The following is a 23,568-nucleotide window of genomic DNA, read 5'->3' on the forward strand; positions in this document are numbered from 1 at the left end:
TTATCGATTGAGGGTATTGTACACGTAAAGTACGATATATGACATAGGAAAAAAATACTTAGGATTATAAGGAACTACATATGTAGACATATAGGAAAATACTTCGAATTATAAGACAGTATCTAAAAGCATATGATAAAGATCATAATAATGACTTCTTTTGATGGGAGTGTAGAATCATAAACTAGGATGGAGATGGGGGTGACAATAAAGGAACAAAAGAAGATGCCATGACTAATTTGGAGAAAAGGAAATGGAAAAAAAGAAAAAGAAAAAGAAGAGGATGAAGGTAATGTAGCGAGGTAAGATGTCGATATCTCAGCATGCTAATTAGGCTTCGAAAGGAGGTAATATGAGGAAGGTAATGTAGCGAGCAGTATGGTTACAACACAATAGAAGTAGGCTTTGAACTACACTAGGATTAATTAGTCTGGTTGAGATATGACTAATCGTGTGCATACGACACTTTTATGTAAAGATCATACCCGACCTATTATTACATTGCCAAGTATCCCAATCTCTCAGAGCTGTGAAAGGGCATCAAGCATGGTGTGGCGTGGCGTGCACATGGCTTCCAGTGGCTTTGCTTTGGGCATGGTGAGCCCCCGCCCTTCAGTCATGTCCACCTCCTCCCCCGGAAGCTTCTCCCACTCGAAACAGTGGATCAAGGTCGCGAGTGCCAGCCCGATCACTCGCATGGCGAGGCCTTCCCCGGGGCACTTGCGCCGCCCGGACCCGAACGGAAGCATCCTAAGCCCTGCCTCCTCCTTCCCTCCCTCGCACTGGAACCTCTCCGGCTTGAACTCTTGGGGCTCGTCCCAGGTGTTAGGGTCCCTGTGGATGGCCCACGCGTTCACCAACAGCATCGTGCCGCGAGGCACGTCGTAGCCACCGACGGTGCAGTCCTGGGAAGACTCATGGGGCACCAGGAGCGGCCCGGCGGGGTACAGCCGGAGGGTCTCATTGATGATGCAGTTGAGGTATGGGAGATCGGGGATGTCTTCTTCTTCCGCCATGCGCCCTTGGCCGATCTTGGCATCGAGCTCGGCCCTCACCGCGTGTAGGACTTCAGGGTGGTTGAGCAGGAGGCACATGGCCCATTCCATGGTGACGGCCGACGTGTCTGTTCCAGCTGCCAATAGTGACTAAACATGAAAAGAGTGTGTATTATTTCCTTCTCCTCGTGTCTGCCTCTATCACAACCCTCCAATAGGATCAAATTCTATCATTTGTTAGTATGTTATCATTGGAGGTTGAGGGTCATATACTCTTTTTTTTTTATGGCAGTCAATATTTAGTGGGCACGGTAGAAAATTAACTAATAAGACTGTTGCTTCATATGCCGACTTAAGCCATGACTAATATTTTTATTAAAGTGAAGCTAATTATACATTATCCTTCCGTAATTAATTATCTTTACATATAAATTTTTACGTGATAATATTAAGAATTTTATATTTATAAAATAAAATATCAATACTTTTATATAAATTTAAAAATATAATTTTATAAAATAAAAAATAAAAAAAATAAATTTTATTAGAACAATGAATAATTTTTGAAATTATAAAGATCAATGTTAAAGATAACTAATCCCTCGAAATGGCGACAGCGATAATTCCGCTGCTCGGTGGGAGATGAACATAGCCGGTAATTCGGCTCCGAGACGGGAGGTGACATAGCCGGTTAAAGAGGAAGAAATAAGAAAGAACACGTACCACGATAAGGCCCTTAATTGTGACGTCGGTGTACGTTTCCGGCTCGCTTTCCTGCAAGGACAACATAACGTCGATCACCGTTGTCCTCCCCTCGTCTCCTTTCCCCGCCGCCGCCGCCGCCTCTCGGTTGCGGCAACTCTGACGGCGGCGGACGCGATGACGCTCGATCAGTTCCCCGATTAACGCGTCCCTCCTATGCTGGAGACTCGCGAGCTTCCTCTCATGCCCACGCCAGCCCAGCCTCCGCAGCGCCGGAAAGAAGTCCGCCACGTTTACCGCCCCGCTCACCGCAAACGTCTCCTCCACCACCTCCCGGAATCGCTGCCTCTCGTCCGTGGACTCCCCCTCGATGGCCGTGGCCACCACCCCCATCATCACGTCGTACGCGAGATTGAAGAACCTCGACTTCATCTCCACCCGCCGCGGGCCGGCCGGCCCCGAATCGCCGCCCTCAAGGAAGAGGGACTTCGCGAGCGACCGGACCGCGCCAGTCCGTGAGTCGGAGGACGAGCGGAGGGCGCCCGTGGATAAGAGGTGGACGGCGGATATGCGGCGGAGGTTGCGCCAGTGGGGACCGTAGGGGGACCAGGCGATGGTTGTGCAGCCGTAGCCTAGGATCTGAGCGGCGAGTAGGCGGGGGCGGTTGGCGAAGGCAAGGTCGTGGGCGGTGAAGCACTCTTCCGCGGCGGGAGCGGAGGAGACGAGGAGGACGGGGCGGGATCCGAGGCGGAGGAGTACGACGGGGCCGCGGGCGGCAGCGATGGCAGCGAGGGCGCGGTGGAGCGGGGGCTTGGCGATGAGGTGGAGGTGGCCGATGAAGGGGAACGATGGGGGGCTCGGCGGGGGATTCTTGCGAGCACTCTTCAGCCATCGCCGTGACAGGGATGCGAGCAACAGGACGAGGAGAGGGAAAAGAAGAGAAGAGAGGAAAGTGAGAGAGGAGGCGTCGTCGGCCATACTTGTCCAAGGATGAGCGGTTTTGCAGGGATGGGCTGAAACCAAAGTGATGAAGCAGCCCTGCCTTATATCCTCGAGGATGGGGTTAGGTTATATCCTCAAAGATCACCGTATGTTCACCGCCAAGGGCAACAGAAGCATGTCTGATTTCGTCCCACTTGGAACATATCTATTATCTAAAAAATCGGATATCACCATAAATGTATCATTTTAAAAAATTAATTTCACCCTGATTCAGTCACCGTCTGCCGTGCTTGAATATTCTTCGACAAAAATGAAAAAAAAATTGAACATTTTCTTGTAAAAATTCAGTTTGAATATATTTGGAGAAACAGCCTCTAACCATTCGATGCAGTGCTTCTTGTATTGGTAACGATCAACGTGTGGTGATGAGAAAAGCTACAGAAATTACTCGCAATCTCAGAGTCGATAACTAAACGCCACTGAAATAAGCAGGAATTTTATAGCTGATAAGAAAACATCAATTGACACGGGAATGAAATATTTTTTTTAATTTAAAAAAGACCACACCTGTGTTTTTAAAAACAAAAGCGAATTATCTTCGTTATATATATATATGAAGCAGCAATAAAACTTAAATGAGAAAAAAATAAAATCGAACCAGGAAAAGACAAAGTGGTGCTCAAAGTCTTCTGATGCCGCTTCGTCGAGAACAATAGACTTGTTTTAGACGGAGATGGATTGTGAAGAGGCAAAGACTTACGACTCCCATTGGAATGACGTTCAAGACATTGACGAAGCTGTGAAGTCGAAAATGAAGGGAGAAGCCCGCCACATACGCGCCTCTGGATGAGGCTAAATCGTGCACGACGGTAACTGATATGGTAAGTCACCGTCTCCGGGTGCCGTTTCCACCACGGCCACCAAATGCTGGTCCACCCGGACGGCGACCGGCCATTGCACTTGCAGCACCTTCACCTTGTCAACTCTCAGACTGATCTTATAGTTTAAAATGGGGTACAAATAATCATCAAGGTAACATAGAGTCTCGTTTCTAATGGCTTTTAGCTCTTGGGTTGCATGCCCCGACCAAGTTCCATAGATCCGACTCCGCTCTCCTGGCCAAAACGATATGACTATCACCGACGTTCATTACATACATTGCCTCGCCCCTCATCAGCATCACAATAACACATGATCCCATCAGTGCCAGCTCGGGATTCGCATATACCATCTTGTTGGACATATGCAAAGAAGCCTCCTCTATTTTCCTAAGAGCCCTTGAGATCGCCTTCGGTACTGTCCTGTGCTCCATCGCATTGTTGGTGCTCAACTGTGTCAATTGTTCCTTCGACCGCCTGTTTGTTTTCGAACCCTCTTTATTGCAGTCCATGTAGTATTTGCTTCTCTTAATTTTGGTGCTCTACTTTCCTTCTTTGCAACAACCATCGTTGAGCTCCTGTGAGGTGTCAATGGAAGGCTCGCTGGTGTTTTGCGGGTGGTCTCAGTGCAACCCCTTGAGATCCCATTGGATAGCGAGATAGAGATTGATGAGGTAATCGGTGGCGTCGAGGCCATTGAAGTCATCGTAAATGTCGATGAAAACCCAACCATGCTCCTCTAATACAACGACATGCGTTCTGTCCTCTCCAGCCTTGCCCTATGCCCAATGGAGGTTGCCATTTGTGGCATCCATCGAATCTGATTCATCCCCGATGTGGTCAAAGCTTTCATGATCGTTGCGACTACTGTTGACGGTGGTGGAGCTGCTACGGGGATCGGCAGTCGAGTTGAGGTAGGCAATGAGGTTAGGAACTTTGCCGTCATCTAGTTTCTTAGAAGTCTCACGACGTGTGGCTATACGGCTGATCTCGGTGGCGATTTTAGAGAGGTACTTGGTAAAGCAACAGATGAGGGTAAGCATAGTGAGACTATGATGGGTGGCCTGATGGATTGAGAGGCATCGGGTAGGCTGCAACAGAGGTGGTCGAACGAGGATGACGCGAAGGGGAGGCAGTCAAGTGGACCGGAGAAGACATCGGAAATGCATTGGTTCTCTATGGGGCTAGAATGGAATCCTTAATAGAGTTGGTGGCAGTTGGATCCGATGGTGCGATAAAGTGAACCGGAGTATCGGGGTTATACAGGGACAAAGGTGAAGGAGGAGGAGCTCTCAAGGGAGGTGACAGAGGAGCAGGCCATCTCATTTTGAAGGATGAACGAAGCAAAAGAGAGAGAGGTGGCGGTGTTGGCACTCACGAATTTATCGGAGATAAATCGAAACATGCTGGTGCCCTCATTAGAGTGGTAGATGTGAGAGGAGGAGGCGTTGGAGCGGAGCTAGTGATGTAGAGCACGTCAGGGTTATCATAGACAAAGGAGTGTCCAAGTCCCTCATCGACAAGTTTCGACGTCACATTGATTACAACAGCAATGGCATTGATGGGGCGACCATCGCTATAGAAGCGATCATTCTATCGCCATTGAAATTACCTTGTTGTGTATCGATTTTGCACCAATCCAACATGTGATGTTACGTGCTGGGTCTTCCATCGATACAGCTAACAATGCTAGAAAAATAAAATAAATTAATTTTATTTTTATAATTTTGAGAATCTTAATGTAAATTTTATTATATAAAATTTTGAATTATAAAAATTATGATATCCTAATATAGAGGGTAAGTAATATGTAATTAGCCATCGAAGGGAATAGAGTACGACGTTTTTTGAGGGATTGGTGGCAAAGGATGTAACAGGACAGTCGAATAGGATGACAAAATGCGCCAACCTCGTTTTTAGATTTATATGGAGTATGATAACACAAGAGATGGTCATGCCTATCTCAGCGTGTAAATTATTAATTAGGCTACAAACACAGGTAAGACGCCAACCAACAAGAACAAAAGCGTCCATAACGACAAAAGCACACGTATCAGACAACGAACCCAATAGCAGCTTTTTAACGGGAGGAACGGACGTATTAGCCACACTGTATGCCAACTCTCAAAGCTGTGAAAGAGCATGAAGCATGGTGTGGCGTGGCGTGCACACGACTTCCAATGGCTTTTCCTTGGGCAGGGATAACCGCTGCCCTTCAGTCATGTCCACCTCCTCCCCCGGAAGCTTCTCCCACTCGAAACAGTGGATCAAGGTCGCGAGTGCCAGCCCGATCAGTCGCATGGCCAGGCCTTCCCCAGGGCACTTGCGCCGCCCGGACCCGAACGGAAGCATCCTAAGCCCTGCCACCTCCTTCCCTCCCTCGCACTGGAACCTCTCCGGCTTGAACTCCTCGGATTCGTCCCATGTGTTAGGGTCCCTGTGGATGGCCCACGCGTTCGCCAAAAGCATTGTGCCGCGAGGCACATCATAGCCACCGACGGTGCAATCCCGGGAAGATTCATGGGGCATCAGGAGCGGCACAGCTGGGTACAGCCGGATGGTCTCATTGATGATGCAGTTGAGGTAGGGGAGATTGGGGATGTCTTCTTCTTCCGCCATGCGCCCTTGGCCGATCTTGGCGTCGAGCTCGGCCGTCGCCGCATGCAGGACTTCAGGGTGGTTGAGCAGGAGGCACATGGCCCATTCCATGGTGACGGCCGACGTGTCTGTTCCTACTGCCAGTAATTCCTACACATGACAGTAGTGTGTGTGTGTGTGTATTATTTACTATTTAAGAATTAGTGGATACAAAATAAATGATTATTTACTAATTCTTAGAACTTAATTATTATTACTAAAAGTATAAAGCAGCTCGACATCACAACAGAATTGTGGCGAGGGATGTAATCCCTCTTCTAATACCTCTCGCCGTCCATCAATGCACTTTAGTCGTGAATCGAAGCGGGGAGATGGACGTAACCGCAAGATTACGAGTAGCGAAGAAACGACACGTACCGCAATGAGGCCCTTAATGGTGACGTCGGTGTAAGTTCCCGGATCGCTCTCCTGCAAAGACAACATAACGTCGATCACCGTTGCCCTCCCCTTATCTCCGTTCCCTATCGCCGCCGCTGCCACTCCAACGCCGGCGGACGCGATGACGCTCGATCAGTTCTCCGATTAGTGCGTCTCTGCTCCGTTGGAGCCTCGCGAGCTTCCTCTCCGGCCCGCGCCACCCCAGCCTCCGTAGCGCCGGAAAGAAGTCCGCCACGTTTGCCGCCCCGCTCACCACAGACGTCTCCTCCACTATCTCCCGGAAACGCTGCCTCTCCTCCGCGGACTCCTCGAGGGCCGTGGCCACCATCCCCATCAGCACGTCGTACGCCAGATTGAAGAACCTCGACTTCATCTCCACCCGCCACGGACCGCCCGGCTCAGAATCTCCGGGCTCGAGGAAGAGGGCCTTAGCGAGCGACCGGACTGCGCGGGTCCGTGAGTCGGAGGACGAGCGAAGGGCGGCCGAGGATAATGATAGAAGATAAGATTTTCGTAACTAAGATAAGATTTTCCTAACTATATATAACTATATATAACTATATAAGGAAATTTCTCTATTCTATTGAGGAAAATCCTCTATTCTGTTAGGGAAATCTTTCCTCCTAATTTGTATAAATAAGAGGGAACATGTTAATAGATTCAAGCTAAAGCTATTTCATTTCTATAAAAAAAAAAAAAAAAACCCTTCGGCTAGCGACCAAGTGGTCAATCCTCATCGTAGTCTTCGCTGATCTATCAACATTCGGTAGACTTAAGGAGAATGAAGGGAACGCCTGTGCCATCACAACAACAGCAATCGCAGCAGCAGCAGTAGCGATCTACACTTATCTTACTCATGAAGCCTCTCGCTTGTAAACAATTCTTTGCATCGATTCAAGATTGGTATCCTTGTCAGGAGCACCATCTTGCGGGGGCATGATAGAAGATAAGATTTTCCTAACTATATGAGGAAATTTCTCATTCTGTTGAGGAAAATCCTCTATTCTGTTAGGGAAATCCTCCCTCCTAATTTGTATAAATAGGAGAAGGAACATGTTAATATATTCAAGCTAAAAGTTATTTCATTTCTATAATAAAGCTTCTTCAATTATTGTTCTTATCTTCTATTATTTCTATCATGGTATCAGAGCCGCTTGCCTAGAGCAAGCTCTCTTCTCGCTGCCAATTCATCATTGGTATTGCCACTCTGCGCCAACGTCCGTTCCCTTCCGCTACGGCATCTCTAGTGCTGCTCATCAGCACTGCCCCACCTTTCTTCCTCGTTGTAGCTATTTTCCTTCCTCTTCTGCTACAGCTTCCTCCTCTGTTGCAGTTTCCTCTTTTGCTGTAGTAGCATCACTGCAACATTGCTGTAGATTTCTTCTCTACCGTTGCAGCCGACCACGACCAACGTCGTTGAGAAAAGCGAAGCTTCACTCTTGCCTTCGGCCAGTGACCAACGTCGCTAAGAAAAGTGAAGCTTCACCCTTCGGCTAGCGACCAATGCCGTTGCATTCCTAAGAGGCTCCGTGGTCAATCCTCATCTTCCTCACCGCGGTAGTCTTCGCTGATCTGTCAACATTCGGCAGACTTAAGGAGAATGAAGGGAACGCCTGTGCCATCACAACAACAGCAATCGTAGCAGCAGCAGTAGCGATCTACACTTATCTTACTCATGAAGCCTCTCGCTTGTAAACAATTCTTTGCATCGATTCAAGATTGGTATCCTTGTCAGGAGCACCATCTTGCGGGGGCATGATAGAAGATAAGATTTTCCTAACTATATGAGGAAATTTCTCATTCTGTTGAGGAAAATCCTCTATTATGTTAGGGAAATCCTCCCTCCTAATTTGTATAAATAGGAGAAGTAACATGTTAATAGATTCAAGCTAAAGCTATTTCATTTTTACAATAAAGCTTCTTTAATTATTGTTCTTATCTTCTATTATTTCTATCATGGTATCAGAGCCGCTTGCCTAGAGCAAGCTCTCATCTCGCTGCCAATTCATCATTGGTGTTGCCACTCTGCGTAGCGGGCACTGCCCCACCTTTCTTCCTCGTTGTAGCTATTTTCCTTCCTCTTCTGCTACAGCTTCCTCTTCTGCTACAGCTTCCTCCTCTGTTGCAGTTTCCTTCATTGCTGTAGTAGCATCACTGCAACATTGCTGTAGATTTCTTCTCTACCGTCGCAGCCGTTGTAATCGCAACCACGACCAACGTCGTTGAGAAAAGCGAAGCTTCGCTCTTGCCTTCGGCTAACGACCAACGTCGTTGAGAAAAGTGAAGCTTCACCCTTCGGCCAGCGACCAACGCTGTTGCATTCCTAAGAGGCTCCGTGGTCAATACTCATCTTCCTCACCGCGGTAGTCTTCGCTGATCTGTCAACATTCGGCAGACTTAAGGAGAATGAAGGGAACGCCTGTGCCATCACAGCAACAGCAATCGTAGCAGCAGCAGCAGCGATCTACACTTATCTTACTCATGAAGCCTCTCGCTTGTAAACAATTATTTGCATCGATCCAAAATTGGTATCCTTGTCAGGAGCACCATCTTGCGGGGGCATGATAGAAGATAAGATTTTCCTAACTATATGAGGAAATTTCTCTATTCTGTTGAGGAAAATCCTCTATTCTGTTAGGGAAATCTTTCCTCCTAATTTGTATAAATAGGAGAGGGAACATGTTAATAGATTCAAGCTAAAGCTATTTCATTTCTACAATAAAGCTTCTTCAATTATTGTTCTTATCTTCTATTATTTCTATCATGGTATCAGAGTCGCTTGCCTAGAGCAAGCTCTCTTCTCGCTGCCAATTCATCATTGGTGTTGCCACTCTGTGCCAACGTCCTGTAACGGACAAACTTCTAAACAAGATGTTGGATGTAATGCTTATGTCTGTCCGTTGTCTTTTGGCATGTTCATGCCTTGTACAGAATGTAAAGGGGCGGCCGAAGGCTTAATAGTCCCATTTTAGTTGGGTTGGTGGCCTCTTTAGGCTTGTAAATAAAGGTTGTGTCATGTGGACACGTTCGAGAGCTTTTCGGTCTGTAATGGACCATTTTACCCTTTGTTGTGCAACTATTCAGAGCTTGTAAAGTCTGTTTGTAATTTGCATTGTCTATGAAGTGTTTTTCGGACATGTTTGCTTGTGGATCCCGATTGAGGCGTTCTCTTCAACCCGTTCTCTCTTTTGTTGGTCCTAAGGGACAATGGGAGGCTTCGGGGAGGCTGACCTTTGCGGACGGACGCGCGAGGGTGCCGCACGCCTTAGGCAAAACCAGCTAAGGTCGTGACATTGTGGTATCAGAGCGGGACAAACACTCATAGAAACACTTGACATGCAAACGTGGGGGACCTAGCGGGGCTGCGTTGAGGGCAGTCAGCACACGCGCGACCGTTTGAGGGAAAACGGGCATGGAGATGTAGGGAAAAGAGTCGCTCAGAGGAGCGGGCATCTGAGATTGGCATTCAGAGGAATGGCCAACCCTTCGCGCAAGAGGCACCACGAGAACAGGCAAGCTTGGAAGAATTTGGAGCGCACAAAGGTTGGGATGGCTGAGTTTGAGCTACGGCTCAACGTTGACAACTTTACTTGATGGTGCTCAAGGCAAGCGAGGCGCTTGGCAAAGGACGAGACCATGCAAAGTGGAATGAGTTGCTCAGCGACCGAAAGAGTTGTGCAAAGCTCACAGAGGTGAGGGGAATTGCTAACTCGAAGAATTCGGTACTCATGCATGGGCTTGTATGCGGACGATGGATTGTTCGTGGCCATCCCAAGGCGGTCAAGACTCGGCGCCATGGAGCATTGAAACTTTCTCTTCGACATGCGAAGGATACGTCCGGAGGAGGCTGAAGTGTGCAACGAGTTCAGCATGTTGCTAGGCCTTGAGGGGTGCAGCGGTGGCTGTATTGACATGGAGGCGCAATCTAGCAAGTGCGTTTGCAAGAGGCAGAACAATGCACAGTTTGTTCAGCAGATCGGAGTAGTCCAAGGGGATGGTGGTCTCCGAAACGAAGAGAGATGTTGCTCCAACGGGACAGTTATCCAGGAGGGATAAGTCTCAGCTCTCCAGAGGGAGAATCATGTGAGACGGACTTCACATGTTGAGGAGGAGTACCTCACAAACAACAACTCCACGAAGCTCGATGGACTGAGCAAGCGGCGAGGAGTCGTCGCATGATCTCGCTTGAGAGAATGCATTGGTGGATGCATTGCGAGATCAAGTGGGGGAGCGACCCAAAGCAACTCAAATGGAGGCACACTTGGAGTCGATATGGAGATCGGACTCAAGGGAGGGCTGACCCGTGGAATGGTGGGCGCGAGGGCCACCATCGACTCAATGCAAAAACGAGGAGCGGAGCAACTTGGGTGTAACTTGGCGAAGTACCCAAGCCGCATGAAGGGAGCCAGCATAGAAGTTGGAACATGGAGCAGAGGCACAGCGCTTTCCCTAGACAGAGGTCAAGGACATGAACTCTTGCAGAGGCAGGAGTAGAATCATGCTGTTCCCTGGGTCCTTCATTCTGACAGAGCGGACTCATCTTGCATGGTGCCAAAGACGAAGGGAGCTTCAGGGCACATGCACCTTATCTCGGAGGAGCATTCGACGGAGGAACTAAGGCGACTCAATTTGCGGAGGCGAAGTTGGGTACAGAAGGCCTTAGCACGGGGCAAGAGGACGCAGAGGCGGGTACTCTTGAAGAATATGCCACAGTGTTGCCATTTGAGTTGCTATGAAGAGAGCAGTGCGCAGCGGAGATTGTGCTGGTAGGGGCAGAGGCCCAGGATCCAGGCAATGGTGCACAAATTACAGCGAAGTCGGTGGACTTCGGGAGCTACTAGGCGACGGACTGTCCTAGAGCGGTGCTTCATCTAGGTGTGACCCAAGAGTGGGTGGATGAAGGTCGATTGCCAAAGGAGCGAACAAAATCGAAGGTGGAGGAGACCCTGCGATGTATTGGCAGAGGCCACACATGGAGGGTTCACAATTCGAGTTTATTCCACAAGGATCAGAATGCAATGGAGATGTCACCAGGAGGCGACATGGTGCAGCGGATCGTGGTGGAACAGTTCGTGGCAATGCGACACACACGACAAAGTCCCGTGAGGGATGAGATCATATGGAGGTATGATCGGGAGCTACTGGGAGCTCCGCTTTGGTGAACAACATGACGACAAGAAGGGCTATGGATTCAAGGAGTGAAGGCCATGGTACCGTAGAGGCGGGTCTTCCGGGCGTGCACCGAATTTTGCATCGGATGAAAACCTTGGTCATCAGCATATGGGGGCTGGGTTCCACCAAGGGAAAAGTTCGAATGCAAGTACCAGTGAGTCCCATGAGAGGGACTTGATCATGCAGAGGTATGATCGAAGCAGCTGGAGAGTTGGACTGCTCCAGAGCTCATATTCGCTTAAGGGAGCCCGACAAGTCAGAGGACAAGGTCGAGTAAGCGAACGTTGCTACCAAGGAAGCTAAGGAGAACAGAATCGGTGCAAACCCTACAATGTGATGGCAGAGGCCATGCATGGGAGTTGCAGTCTGTCTTTCCATCGACCAAACGGACTGCTTGGAAGAACACAGTGGTGTTGAAGCAGGGGGTCGAAAGGGGCGAGGAAGCGACGACGAGTCCAGAGGGACTTAGCTACCCAAAATCAAGCATCAGTTAGAATGGAGGTGGACTCAGAGGAGTGCCACGGAGACATCTCTATTGATTGTGAAGGAAAGGGATACAGAGGCGAGGCGACGGATAGTAGGGCCATGGGCATGGCAGCGCCATGGTACCGCAGAGGCGGGACTTCCGTGCAAGTCATTGATCCCTTGCTCTCACGGAGGGAGAGCGGTTGGTCGTGAAAGGGGCCGAGGAGGTGGAGCATGCAGAGGTAATCTCCAAGTACCGAGACAAGGCTGAAGGGCAGAGGCCAAGAAACTTCGTAAGACCGGTGTCAACAAGTTTCTCATCAAGATAGCCGTAAGTGAAGGACTTCGGGTCATGCAAGAGTGCATGACCAAGGAACGAAGCAGGCAGTACGCGGTGCTGTACCTTTGCTACTCAGTGGAGTAGGCGGCAGGGTTGATGGAGAAGACGGTACAATCCCAGAGGCGACCTTATCTATCAGAGAATTACTCCAAGTTGGGGTGAAAACTTCCTGCATTCCAGAAGTTCAATGGCATCGAGAAGGTGAATCACAGTAGCTAACTCAACGCAAGGAGTGCAAACACTTCAAGTGCTTCAGAAGTGTGAGCAAAGAGCAGGCGAAGGCCAGTAACCAGCTCGATGCATGAAGTACAACCTCGAGGAGGCGGGCGAAGTCAAGTAACCTTTGCCTTCTCAACTCTTAAGAGAATGGGCGAAACCGAGTACCCCAGTTCTCTTATCTATCCAGCAGAGGAGCTCTGCACAAGTTCAAAGACCCTTCGAAGATAATGGAAGACAATAGTTGTCAAAATCCTCACCAACGGTGATCAGTGCTACTGAGAGTAGATTGTCCGCTTCATTTCCCAACGAAATGGCAATCGAAAGCGGAAGTGATGCGAACCTACTTGGATGTGACAACTAACTGAAAGAAGAGTCAATGAGCAGATTTTGTGGAGGAAGGACCCAAAACTTCAGAAGTTTGCGAGGCGATGCTCGTTAAAGCTCCAACAAGCATCCACCCAGTTCAAGCAGCATGTGGAAATTTTGAGAAACTGGCGCAGTAAGAATGGTCTTTTCCTTCATTTGGTGGATCCGCAAGAATCGACAAGGATCAACACAACTCAGCCAACCCCACACCAGAGTCAGAGTCATTGGCGAGTTGAAGCAGCATGGCGGATCAAAGGTTCGACTACTCAGAAACAGCAGCGGAGAGCAGCTGGGAGCCAGGAGGCGCATTGCAGCTGGAGCGGAAGATTGAAGACTCAGCAAAGGCGAAGAGTTGCAGTGTTCACAAAGGCTTCGACGAGGACGTCGAAGGGATAAGTGGGGGAGAATGTAACGGACAAACTTCTAAACAAGATGTTGGATGTAATGCTTATGTCTGTCCGTTGTCTTTTGGCATGTTCATGCCTTGTACAGAATGTAAAGGGGCGGCCGAAGGCTTAATAGTCCCATTTTAGTTGGGTTGGTGGCCTCTTTAGGCTTGTAAATAAAGGTTGTGTCATGTGGACACGTTCGAGAGCTTTTCGGTCTGTAATGGACCATTTTACCCTTTGTTGTGCAACTATTCAGAGCTTGTAAAGTCTGTTTGTAATTTGCATTGTCTATGAAGTGTTTTTCGGACATGTTTGCTTGTGGATCCCGATTGAGGCGTTCTCTTCAACCCGTTCTCTCTTTTGTTGGTCCTAAGGGACAATGGGAGGCTTCGGGGAGGCTGACCTTTGCGGACGGACGCGCGAGGGTGCCGCACGCCTTAGGCAAAACCAGCTAAGGTCGTGACAGTCCGTTCCTTTCCGCTACGGCATCTCTAGTGCTGCTCATCAGCACTGTCCCACCTTTCTTCCTCATTGTAGCTATTTTCCTTCCTCTTTTGCTACAGCTTCCTCTTCCGCTACAGCTTCCTCCTCTATTGCAGTTTCCTCCTTTGCTATAGTAGCAACACTGCAACAATGCTGTAGATTTCTTCTCTATCGTTGCAGCCGACCACGACCAACGTCGTTGAGAAAAGCGAAGCTTCACTCTTGCCTTCGGCCAGTGACCAACGTCGCTAAGAAAAGTGAAGCTTCACCCTTCGACTAGCGACCAATGCCGTTGCATTCCTAAGAGGCTCCGTGGTCAATCCTCATCTTTCTCACTGCGGTAGTCTTCGCTGATCTGTCAACATTCGGCAGACTTAAGGAGAATGAAGGGAACGCCTGTGCATCACAACAACAGCAATCGCAGCAGCAGCAGTAGCGATCTACACTTATCTTACTCATGAAGCCTCTCGCTTGTAAACAATTCTTTGCATCGATTCAAGATTGGTATCCTTGTCAGGAGCACCATCTTGCGGGGGCATGATAGAAGATAAGATTTTCCTAACTATATGAGGAAATTTCTCATTCTGTTGAGGAAAATCCTCTATTCTGTTAGGGAAATCCTCCCTCCTAATTTGTATAAATAGGAGAAGGAACATGTTAATAGATTCAAGCTAAAGTTATTTCATTTCTACAATAAAGCTTTTTCAATTATTGTTCTTATCTTCTATTATTTCTATCAGATAAGAGGTGGACGGCTGAGATGCGTCGGAGGTCGCGCCAGTGGGGGCCGTTCGGGGTCCAACCCATGGTTGTGCAGACGAAGCCTAAGATCTGAGGGAAGAGGAGGTTGGGGTGATTAGCGAAGGTGATGTCGTGAGCAGTGAAGCACTCTTCCACGGCGGGAGCGGAGGAGACGAGGAGGATGGGGCGGGATCCGAGGCGGAGGAGTACGATGGGGCCGCGGGCGGCGGCGATGGCAGCCAAGGCACGATGGAGCGGGAGCTTGGTGATGAGGTGGAGGTGGCCGATGATGGGGAACGAAGGGGGGCTCCGCGGGTGGTTCTTGCAAACACTCTTAGTCCATCGCCATGACAGGGATGCGAACAAGAGGAAGAGAGGGATAAGAAGAGAATAGAGGGGAGGGAGCGAGGAGGAGGCGTCGGCCATGGTATGCCTTCCGAGGATGAAAGGTTTGCGTGAAATGGTTGCCGACAGAGGTCGCGTCTAAGCGCCATGGGATAATGCCTACTCGTGTCGACACTATTATCGATCATCTTCAATGAGTGATTCGTTGCCCGCGTGCCAACATTTAAATATTGCAGTGGGGGCTGTGACAGAATTGGATTCCCACCTGCTTCGGTTATGTTGTCTCCTCTCCTATCCCAGCAGGTAGTGAAGAATTCACGTCTTTCCCACTACACCCGTCGGGAGAAGCAGTAGGATGAGAATTGAATGGTCACTGCCGATACCCTGATTCAGAATAGGGCTAATTATAAATTACTTTATTATCTCACGTAGTTAAATTTATTTAGTATTTTATTTTTTAGATTTTAAAAAAAATTATATTAGAATCTTTATAATTATAAATATTTAATATTTAATTCTATTTATCCTAACATTATTAGTTTTACTAACGAAAAAATAAAAATAATAGACAAAAAGATAATTTTAACATTCCTATTATGTTTTCGGTGATGAAGGACGATGAAGATGCTGGGTCACAGGTAATTATTATGGATGAGAAGGAAGAGGACGACGCAGATGTTGATGCTGGCATCGATACAAATACAGAGGGATGAAAGGGTCGCTCAGCATCTGCATCAATGTCGATGCAAATGCAGAATGCAGAGCATCCTCATTAGTGTCAATAACGATGTGGGGTAGGGCAACATTGTTTTGTATTTGCATTGAAGTCGCTTAACAACTGCGTTGTGTTCTGCATCTGCATTGATGCTGATGTACTTGTCGAATGACATCGATACAAATAAAGAGCATAGATATTTATATCATCCTTTACCTTTGTCTTACCTCTTATTATCGCTCTCATTTCTCACCCACAACAATCATCCGCTCTCTCCAACAATATCATCGTCCGTCAATATCAAACACATATTTGAAATATTAAAATTATATTTTTACTCATTATTTTTATGCTTCTATCTGTAAAATTGATAATGTTAAGATAAATAGAATTAGATAATTCACTTTCATGAATATAAATCTTGTCTTCCGTAAAAGCTAAAAAGATCATTAACATTGTGATTTTAAACTACATAGGTTTTATAAACTGTGAAATTATAGAGACGAATTTTACCTGAATGTTTTTCGACGTCCTCAAATCTATATTTGGATCTTGGATTGTTGATTAAAATTTTAATATTATCAAATATGTTGATTTAAAACAGGTTCATACCTCTTGAATGTGATAATTCAAGGGGCATGCAGAGCTCTCGTTGGATGGTGAGATAGAGATTAGCGAGGAGGTAATCAATAGTATCGGGACCAAATTGTTGTAGATAATGATACAAATCCAACCATGCTCCTTCGATATGATGACATACGTTCTATCCTCACCAGCCTTACCCTGTGCCTAGTGGAAATCACTGTTCGTGGCATCCAATGAATCCGATTCATCCTCGATGCAGTCAAAACTTATTTGATTGTTGTCGTTGCTATTAATGGAGCTACTGTCGAGATCAGCGGTCCAATTGAGGTTAGAGATGAGGTTGAAAAATTTACCATCATTCGGTTTCTTAGAGGTCTTTTGGGGTGTGGCTATACAATTGAATTTGGTGGCAATTTTGGAGAGGTACTTGGAAAAGCAACGAATGAGGGCAAGTGATCTGCGATTGTGACGGGCAATCCGATGGATTGGGGGGCGTTAGGACATGGTGCGAGAGAAGTGGTCAGAGAAGGATGACGAGGAAGGGACGCAGTCAAGTAGACCGGAGAAGACACCGAAAATGCATTCGTTCTCTATAGGCCCATAATAGAATCCCTAATCGAGGTGACTCAAGCTAAAGTAGTGGCAGTTAGATCCGATGGACTGGGAGATTGAATTGGAGTGTTGGGGTTGCAGAGGGACAAAGGTGAAGGAAGAGGAGGAGCTATCAAAGAAGGTAGCAAAGGAGAGGAGCAGGCTAGCTCGTTTCAATGGATGAACAACGCAAAGGAGAGAAGGGTGGCAGCATTAGCACTCACAGACATACATGAAATAGATTAGAACATTGTTGGTGTAAACAACTTTAAGCCGTCGTCTCGGGACCGACGCGGCTTGGTTCGGGTGTGGATGATGGGGGATCTCCCTGGGACGTTCCTCGAGACTGCTGAAGTGGCCGATTACGGTGTTCCGATCGGGACGGGGTCGCTATTCCCTCCGGGAAAGAACTCCTCGCCTGTGCGTTTAGTGGGTGACCTCCGCCTTCGCACATGCACAAAGGTCGGGTCGGGGAGCATGACCCAACCCCTCCGACGATCAAGTTAGTGGATAGTTGCAGGGGGTTTTTTTAGCTAAGTTGTGTCTTCTTGTTTGCCTCTCGTCTCCCTCCTCTTTCCTCTTTCTCCTCCCTTTTCCTCGGATCGCGACGGTTTTTATAGTGAGAATTATCGTTGCCTCATATGCCTGTTCGTAGGGAGCAGGATCATACTTCTGGTAGCGTCTGGCATTGCCGTTGGGGTGGCGTAAAGGATCGAGCCTGAGTAGGGTGTTAATGTGCCTTGGTAGGCATTCCGGTCCGCGTTGACCAGGTGCTCTCAGTTCAACAGAGGCGTGAGGCGTCATATGGGGCAACTAACGTCACACGAGTCTTATCACAATTATTACCCTCATCACGGGAGGGGGGGGGGGGGAATATGATGAGAGTAATAATAATGATGGGACACGAACTAACGTCACCTGCTCTCGAGTGACGTCTCTTGGATCATGCAAACCGAGGAGCTGCTCGGGTCGCCTACCTCGGTCTGACCTAACAGCGCCTGGCCAAGGCAGACCAAAAACGCCCACCAAGGCACGTCACCACCCTATAGGAGCCCGGTCCTTCACGCAACGCCTATGCCGGTGTCACAGGTTATCCTAGGTACGACCCTGCTGCCTGCAAGCGGGCACATCAGGAAGTGGTGACCTTCCCTATAAAAACCCTCGCGTCCGGAATGAAGCAGGGAAAAAAGGAGAGAAAAAACTCCCTAAGACTATCGACTGACTTGATCGTCGGAGGGGTCGGGTCGAGCCTCCCGACTCGACCTGTGTGCAGGGACGAAGACGGAGCGGCTCCTACTGCGCGCCCAGGCGAGGAGTTCCCTCTTGGAGGAAACTCCTGTCCCATTGCGATCGGACCACCGCAGTGGCCACCTTAGCAGTCTCAAGGGTCGCTCGGGAAGATCTCTAATCATTCGGACCCAAACCCAGCCGTGTTGGTCCCGAGGTCACGACTTAAAGTTGTTGACACCAATAGTAGCCACCGACGGTGCAATGCTAGGAAGACTCATGGGGTACCAGGAGCGGTCCGGCGGGGTACAGCCGGAGGGTCTCATCGATGATGCAGTTGAGGTAGGGGAGATTGGGAATGTCTTCTTCTTCCGCCATGCGCCCTTGGCCGATCTTGGCATCGAGCTCGGCCGTCGCCGCATGCAGGACTTCAGGGTGGTGGAGCAGGAGGCACATGGCCCATTCCATGGTGACGGCCGACGTGTCTGTTCCTGCTGCCAGTAATTCCTACACATGAAAGTAGTGTGTGTATTATTTACTATTTAGGAATTAGTGAATACAAAATAAATGATTATTTACTAATTCTTATAACTTAATTATTATTACTAAAAGTATAGAGCTGCTCGACATCACAACTGACCTGTGGCGAGGGATGTAATCCCGCTTCTATTACCACTCGGCGTCCATCAATGCACTTTAGTCGTGAACGGAAGCGGGGCGAGGAACATAACCGGAAGACTACGAATAGTGAAGAAGAGGAAGAGAGGGATAAGAAGAGAAGAGAGGAGAGGGAGAGAGGAGGAGGCGTCGGCCATGGTACGTTGTCCGAGGATGAAAGGTTTGCGCGAAATGGTTGCTTATAAGCCCCATGGGATAATGTCTCCTTGAGTCGACACCATTATGGATCATCATCGGTGGGGTTTGACAGAATTGGATTCGGACCTCCATAGGTTAGGATGTCTCCTATCCCAGCAAGCAGGTAGCGAAGAATTCATAAATGACACAGATGTGACCAAGAGAAAGAGAGGGATACGAAGAGAAGAGAGGAGAGGCAGAGAGGAGAACACGTCGGAGGATGGAAGGTTTGCGTGAAATGGTTTCCAACAGAGGTTGCTTAAGCACCATGGGACAATGCCTCCTTGAGTCAACACCGTTTTCCTTGACAAAGTTGGATTCACTGATCCAGTGGACCCCTCAGCAGAAGTTTCAAAAGGCCGTTGGCAGATGGGCAATCTTTTTCCCAAACGTTGTAAAGAGACTGTTGCTTACTTTTCATTGCCCACGCATCTTGTACGGCTTCGAACAACGTAGGAATAGGTCGAACAACGTACGAATAGGTGGTGGTCCCATCTAAGTCTGAGGTCTGAGGTGTTGTGTCGATGCATGTGTCATATCAGTCTTAATGCTCCATATTAACTTTGACATGACTGTTGACTGTTACCACTGGAGTATACGAGAATGTGTCCTATTAGAACAAACCAAATCTTATATAAGAATTACATCTTAATTCTCAGATGTCACAAAAAAAAAAATGTATCATTTTAATAATTTTAATTTTATCCAGATTAAAAATTTTAAAAATATATCATTTTAAAATTTTATATTTTAAACATAGTATTTTAATAATTAAAAAGATAAACAAATAAAAAAGGAATATTCTACAACAAAAATATAAAATTGTAACATAATAATTCCAACGCTGAAGGATTTAATTTGTCTCGCCAAAAAATAAAATCAGTTTAAATGTAATTGGAGAGAGCCTCTATCATTTGATACGGTGTTCCTTGTGTTAGCAATGATCGATCGGATGAGACAAAAGTGATGTTAAGAAAAGCTATAGAATATGAACACATATCCTCCCCCAACAACATCAAAAGAACACATTATCCCATTAATGTCGGCTCGAGGTTTGCATCCGCCATCTTGTTAGCCATATGCCAATATGCCTCCTTTGTTCTTTTAAGACCTTTGAGATTGCCTTCGGTACTGTCCTATGGTCGGCCACACCATTGGTGCGCAAGTTGTTCCTTTGACTGCTTATTTATTTCCTAACCTTCTTTATTTTCTTTGATCGTTGAGGTTAGCGATGAGGTTGGGAACTTTGCTGTTGTCCAATTTCTTAGAGGTCTCCAACGGTATAGCTATACAGCCAAACTTAGTGGTAATTTTGGAGAGGTCCTCGGTAAAGCAAAGGATGAGGGCAAGCAAAGTAAGACTATGATTGGCAGTCCGATGGATTGGGAGGCACTAGGATAGAGTGTGATAGAAGTGATTGAAGGAGGACGACAATGAAAGGAGGTAGTCGAGCAAACCGGAGAAGACTCAAAAAATGTATTGGTTCTCTATGGGGCCAAAACGGAATCCCAGATCAACGTGTCCCAAGCTAAAGTAGGTTGGATTCGATAGGGCGGGAGAGTGAACTGAAATGTTGGGATTGTAGAGGAACGAAGATGGAGGAGGGGCTTTCAAAGAAGGTGAAAGAGAGGAACAGGTCAACTTGTTTCGAATGATGGACGGTGCAAAGGAGAGAAGGTGTGCTGCATTGGCGCTCACGGATGCACCAATGATAAATATTTTAAATATAAAAATCATGTTAAATAAGGGATAAGTGATATGTAATTAAAGGGAATAGAGTACGGCGTTCTTTGATGGATTGGTCGCAATGGATGTAACGAGACACTCGAATAGGATGGCACAATGCGCCAACATCGTTTTTAGATTTATATGGATTATGATAATACAAGAGATGGACATACCTATCTCAGCGTGTAAATTATTAATTAGGCGACAAACACAGGGAAGACGCCAACCGACACGAGCAAAGGCGTCGATAACTACTAAAGCACAGGTAGAAGACAACGAACCCACAAGCAGCTTTTTAACCGGAGGAACGTACGTATTAGCCACACTGTATGCCAACTCTCAGAGCTGTGAAAGAGCATGAAGCATGGTGTGGCGTGGCGTGCACACGACTTCCAATGGCTTTGCCTTGGGCATGGTTAGCCCCGGCCCCTCGGTCATGTCCACCTCCTCCCCCGGAAGCTTCTCCCACTCGAAACAATGGATCAAGGTCGCGAGTGCCAGGCCGATCACTCGCATGGCGAGGCCTTCCCCGGGGCACTTGCGCCGCCCGGACCCGAATGGAAGCATCCTAAGCCCTGCCTCCTTCCCTCCCTCACACTGGAACCTCTCCGGCTTGAACTCCTCAGGCTCGTCCCATGTGTTAGGGTCCCTGTGGATAGCCGACGCGTTCGCCAAAAGCATCGTGCCGCGAGGCACGTCGTAGCCACCGACGGTGCAGTGCTGGGAAGACTCATGGGGCACCAGGAGCGGCACAGCGGGGTACAGCCGGAGGGTCTCATTGATGATGCAGTTGAGATAGGGGAGGTTGGGGATGTCTTCTTCTTCCGCCATGCGCCCTTGGCCGATCTTGGCATCGAGTTCAGCCCTCGCCGCGTGCAGGACTTCGGGGTGGATGAGCAGGAGGCACATGGCCCATTCCATGGTGGAGGCCGACGTGTCTGTTGCTGCTCCCAGTAATTCCTAAACATGAAAAGTAGTGTGTGCATTATTTACTATTTAAGAATTAGTGAATAGAAAATAAATGATTATTTACTAATTCTTAGAACTTAATTATTATTACTGAAAGCATGGATCAGCTTGACATCATAACCGACTTGCGGCGACGGATGTAATCTCGCTTCTATTACCTCTCGGCGTCCATCATTGCACTTTGTCGCGAATTTAAGCGGGGAGACGAACATAACCGAAAATTACGAATAGCGAAGAAACGAGACGCACCGCACAGAGGGCCTTAATGGTGACGTCGGTGTAAGTTTTCGGATCGCTCTCCTGTAGGGACAACATAACCTCGATCATCGTTGGTCTCTCCTTATCTCCGTTGCTGCCACTCCGACGCCGGCGGGCACGATGACGCTCGATCAGTTGTCCGATTAGTGCGTCTCTCTTCTGCACGAGCCTCGCGAGTTTCCTCTCCGGCCCGCGCCACCCCAGCCTCTGCAGCGCCGGAAAGAAGTCCGCCACGTTTGACGCCCCGCTCACCGCAGACGTCTCCTCCACTATCTCGCGGAAACGATGCCTCTCCTCCGCGGACTCCTCGAGGGCCGTGGCCACCAACCCCATCATCACGTCGTACACCAGATTGAATAACCTCGACTTCATCTCGACCCGCCGCGGACCGTCCGGCTCAGAATCTCCGGGCTCGAGGAAGAGGGACTTAGCCAGCGACCGGACCACGCGGGTCCGTGAGTCGGAGGACGAGCGAAGGGCGGCCGAGGATAAGAGGTGAACGGCGTAGATGCGTCGGAGGTCACGCCAGTGGGGGCCGTGGGGCGTCCAGCCCATGGTGGTGCAAACGAAGCCTAAGATCTGAGGGGCGAGGAGGTTTGGGCGATTGGCGAAGGCGACGTCGTGAGCAGTGAAGCACTCTTCCGCGGCGGGAGCGGAGGAGACGAGGAGAACAGGGCGGGATCCGAGGCGGAGGAGTACGACGGGGCCGCGGGCGGCGGCGATGGCAGCCAAGGCGCGATGAAGCGGGAGCTTGGCGATGAGGTGGAGGTGGCCGATGATGGGGAACGAAGGGGGGCTCGGCGGGAGATTTTTGCGAACACTCTTGGTCCATCGCCATGCCAGGGATGCGAACAAGACGAAGAGAGGGATAAGAAGAGAAGGGAGGAGAGGGAGAGAGGAGGAGGCGTCGGCCATGGTTTGTTGTCCGAGGATGAAAGGTTTGCGCGAAATGGTTGGTTATAAGCCCCATGGGATAATGTCTCCTTGAGTCGACACTATTATGGATCATCATCGGTGGGGTTTGACATAATTGGATTCGGACCTCCGTAGGTTAGGATGTCACCTATACCAAAAGGTAGCGAAGAATTCATAAAGGACACGGATGTGAAAATAGAGGAAGAGAGGGATACGAAGAGAAGAGAGGAGAGGCAGAGAGGAGAACACGTCGGAGGATGGAAGGTTTGCGTGAAATGGTTTCCGACGGAGGTTGCTGAAGTGTCATGGGACAATGCCTCCTTGAGTCAAACACCGGTATCGATCAATCATCATCAACGAGTGACTTGTCCCAAACGTTGGAAAGAGACTGTTGCCCGAATGCCTACGTTTATCTAACAAAGTTGGATTCGCTGATCCAGTGGACCCCTCAGCAGAAGTTTCAAAAGGCCGGTAGCAGATAGGCAATCTTTTTTGAGAGAAGTTTCAAAAGATTGTTTATTTACTATTGACTTTGGATCCTCCAACAATGATATACGATTACCGCTTACGTTTATTCCCTCATTAAACAAATAAAATCTTATATGTTACATCTTAATTCTCGGATATCACCAAAAGAAATGTATCATTTTAA

The 23,568-nt window shown here is 48.3% G+C and overlaps 3 protein-coding genes across 3 annotated transcripts; all 3 read right to left on the bottom strand.

The window, feature by feature from the left end:
* Positions 1-399: 399 nt before the first annotated feature.
* LOC135595862 (cytochrome P450 81Q32-like) lies at positions 400-2,779 on the bottom strand. The gene is made up of 2 exons (XM_065087297.1): positions 1,719-2,779; positions 400-1,145 (listed from the first exon to the last, which is right to left on the bottom strand). Exons 1-2 carry the CDS (start codon positions 2,673-2,675, stop codon positions 522-524), a joined length of 1,581 nt encoding a protein of 526 aa, XP_064943369.1. The 5' UTR covers positions 2,676-2,779; the 3' UTR covers positions 400-521.
* Positions 2,780-5,487: 2,708 nt separating this feature from the next.
* LOC135595864 ((+)-piperitol/(+)-sesamin synthase CYP81Q2-like) lies at positions 5,488-6,251 on the bottom strand. The gene has a single exon (XM_065087304.1). It carries the CDS (start codon positions 6,224-6,226, stop codon positions 5,642-5,644), a length of 585 nt encoding a protein of 194 aa, XP_064943376.1. The 5' UTR covers positions 6,227-6,251; the 3' UTR covers positions 5,488-5,641.
* Positions 6,252-20,876: 14,625 nt separating this feature from the next.
* Positions 20,877-22,959, bottom strand: LOC103968565 (cytochrome P450 81Q32-like). The gene is made up of 2 exons (XM_065087305.1): positions 21,993-22,959; positions 20,877-21,734 (listed from the first exon to the last, which is right to left on the bottom strand). Exons 1-2 carry the CDS (start codon positions 22,914-22,916, stop codon positions 21,114-21,116), a joined length of 1,545 nt encoding a protein of 514 aa, XP_064943377.1. The 5' UTR covers positions 22,917-22,959; the 3' UTR covers positions 20,877-21,113.
* Between the last annotated feature and the right edge of the window lie 609 nt (positions 22,960-23,568).

The sequence above is a fragment of the Musa acuminata genome, chromosome BXJ1-10, assembly GCF_036884655.1.
Source record: "Musa acuminata AAA Group cultivar baxijiao chromosome BXJ1-10, Cavendish_Baxijiao_AAA, whole genome shotgun sequence".
NCBI classification, from domain to species: domain Eukaryota; kingdom Viridiplantae; phylum Streptophyta; class Magnoliopsida; order Zingiberales; family Musaceae; genus Musa; species Musa acuminata.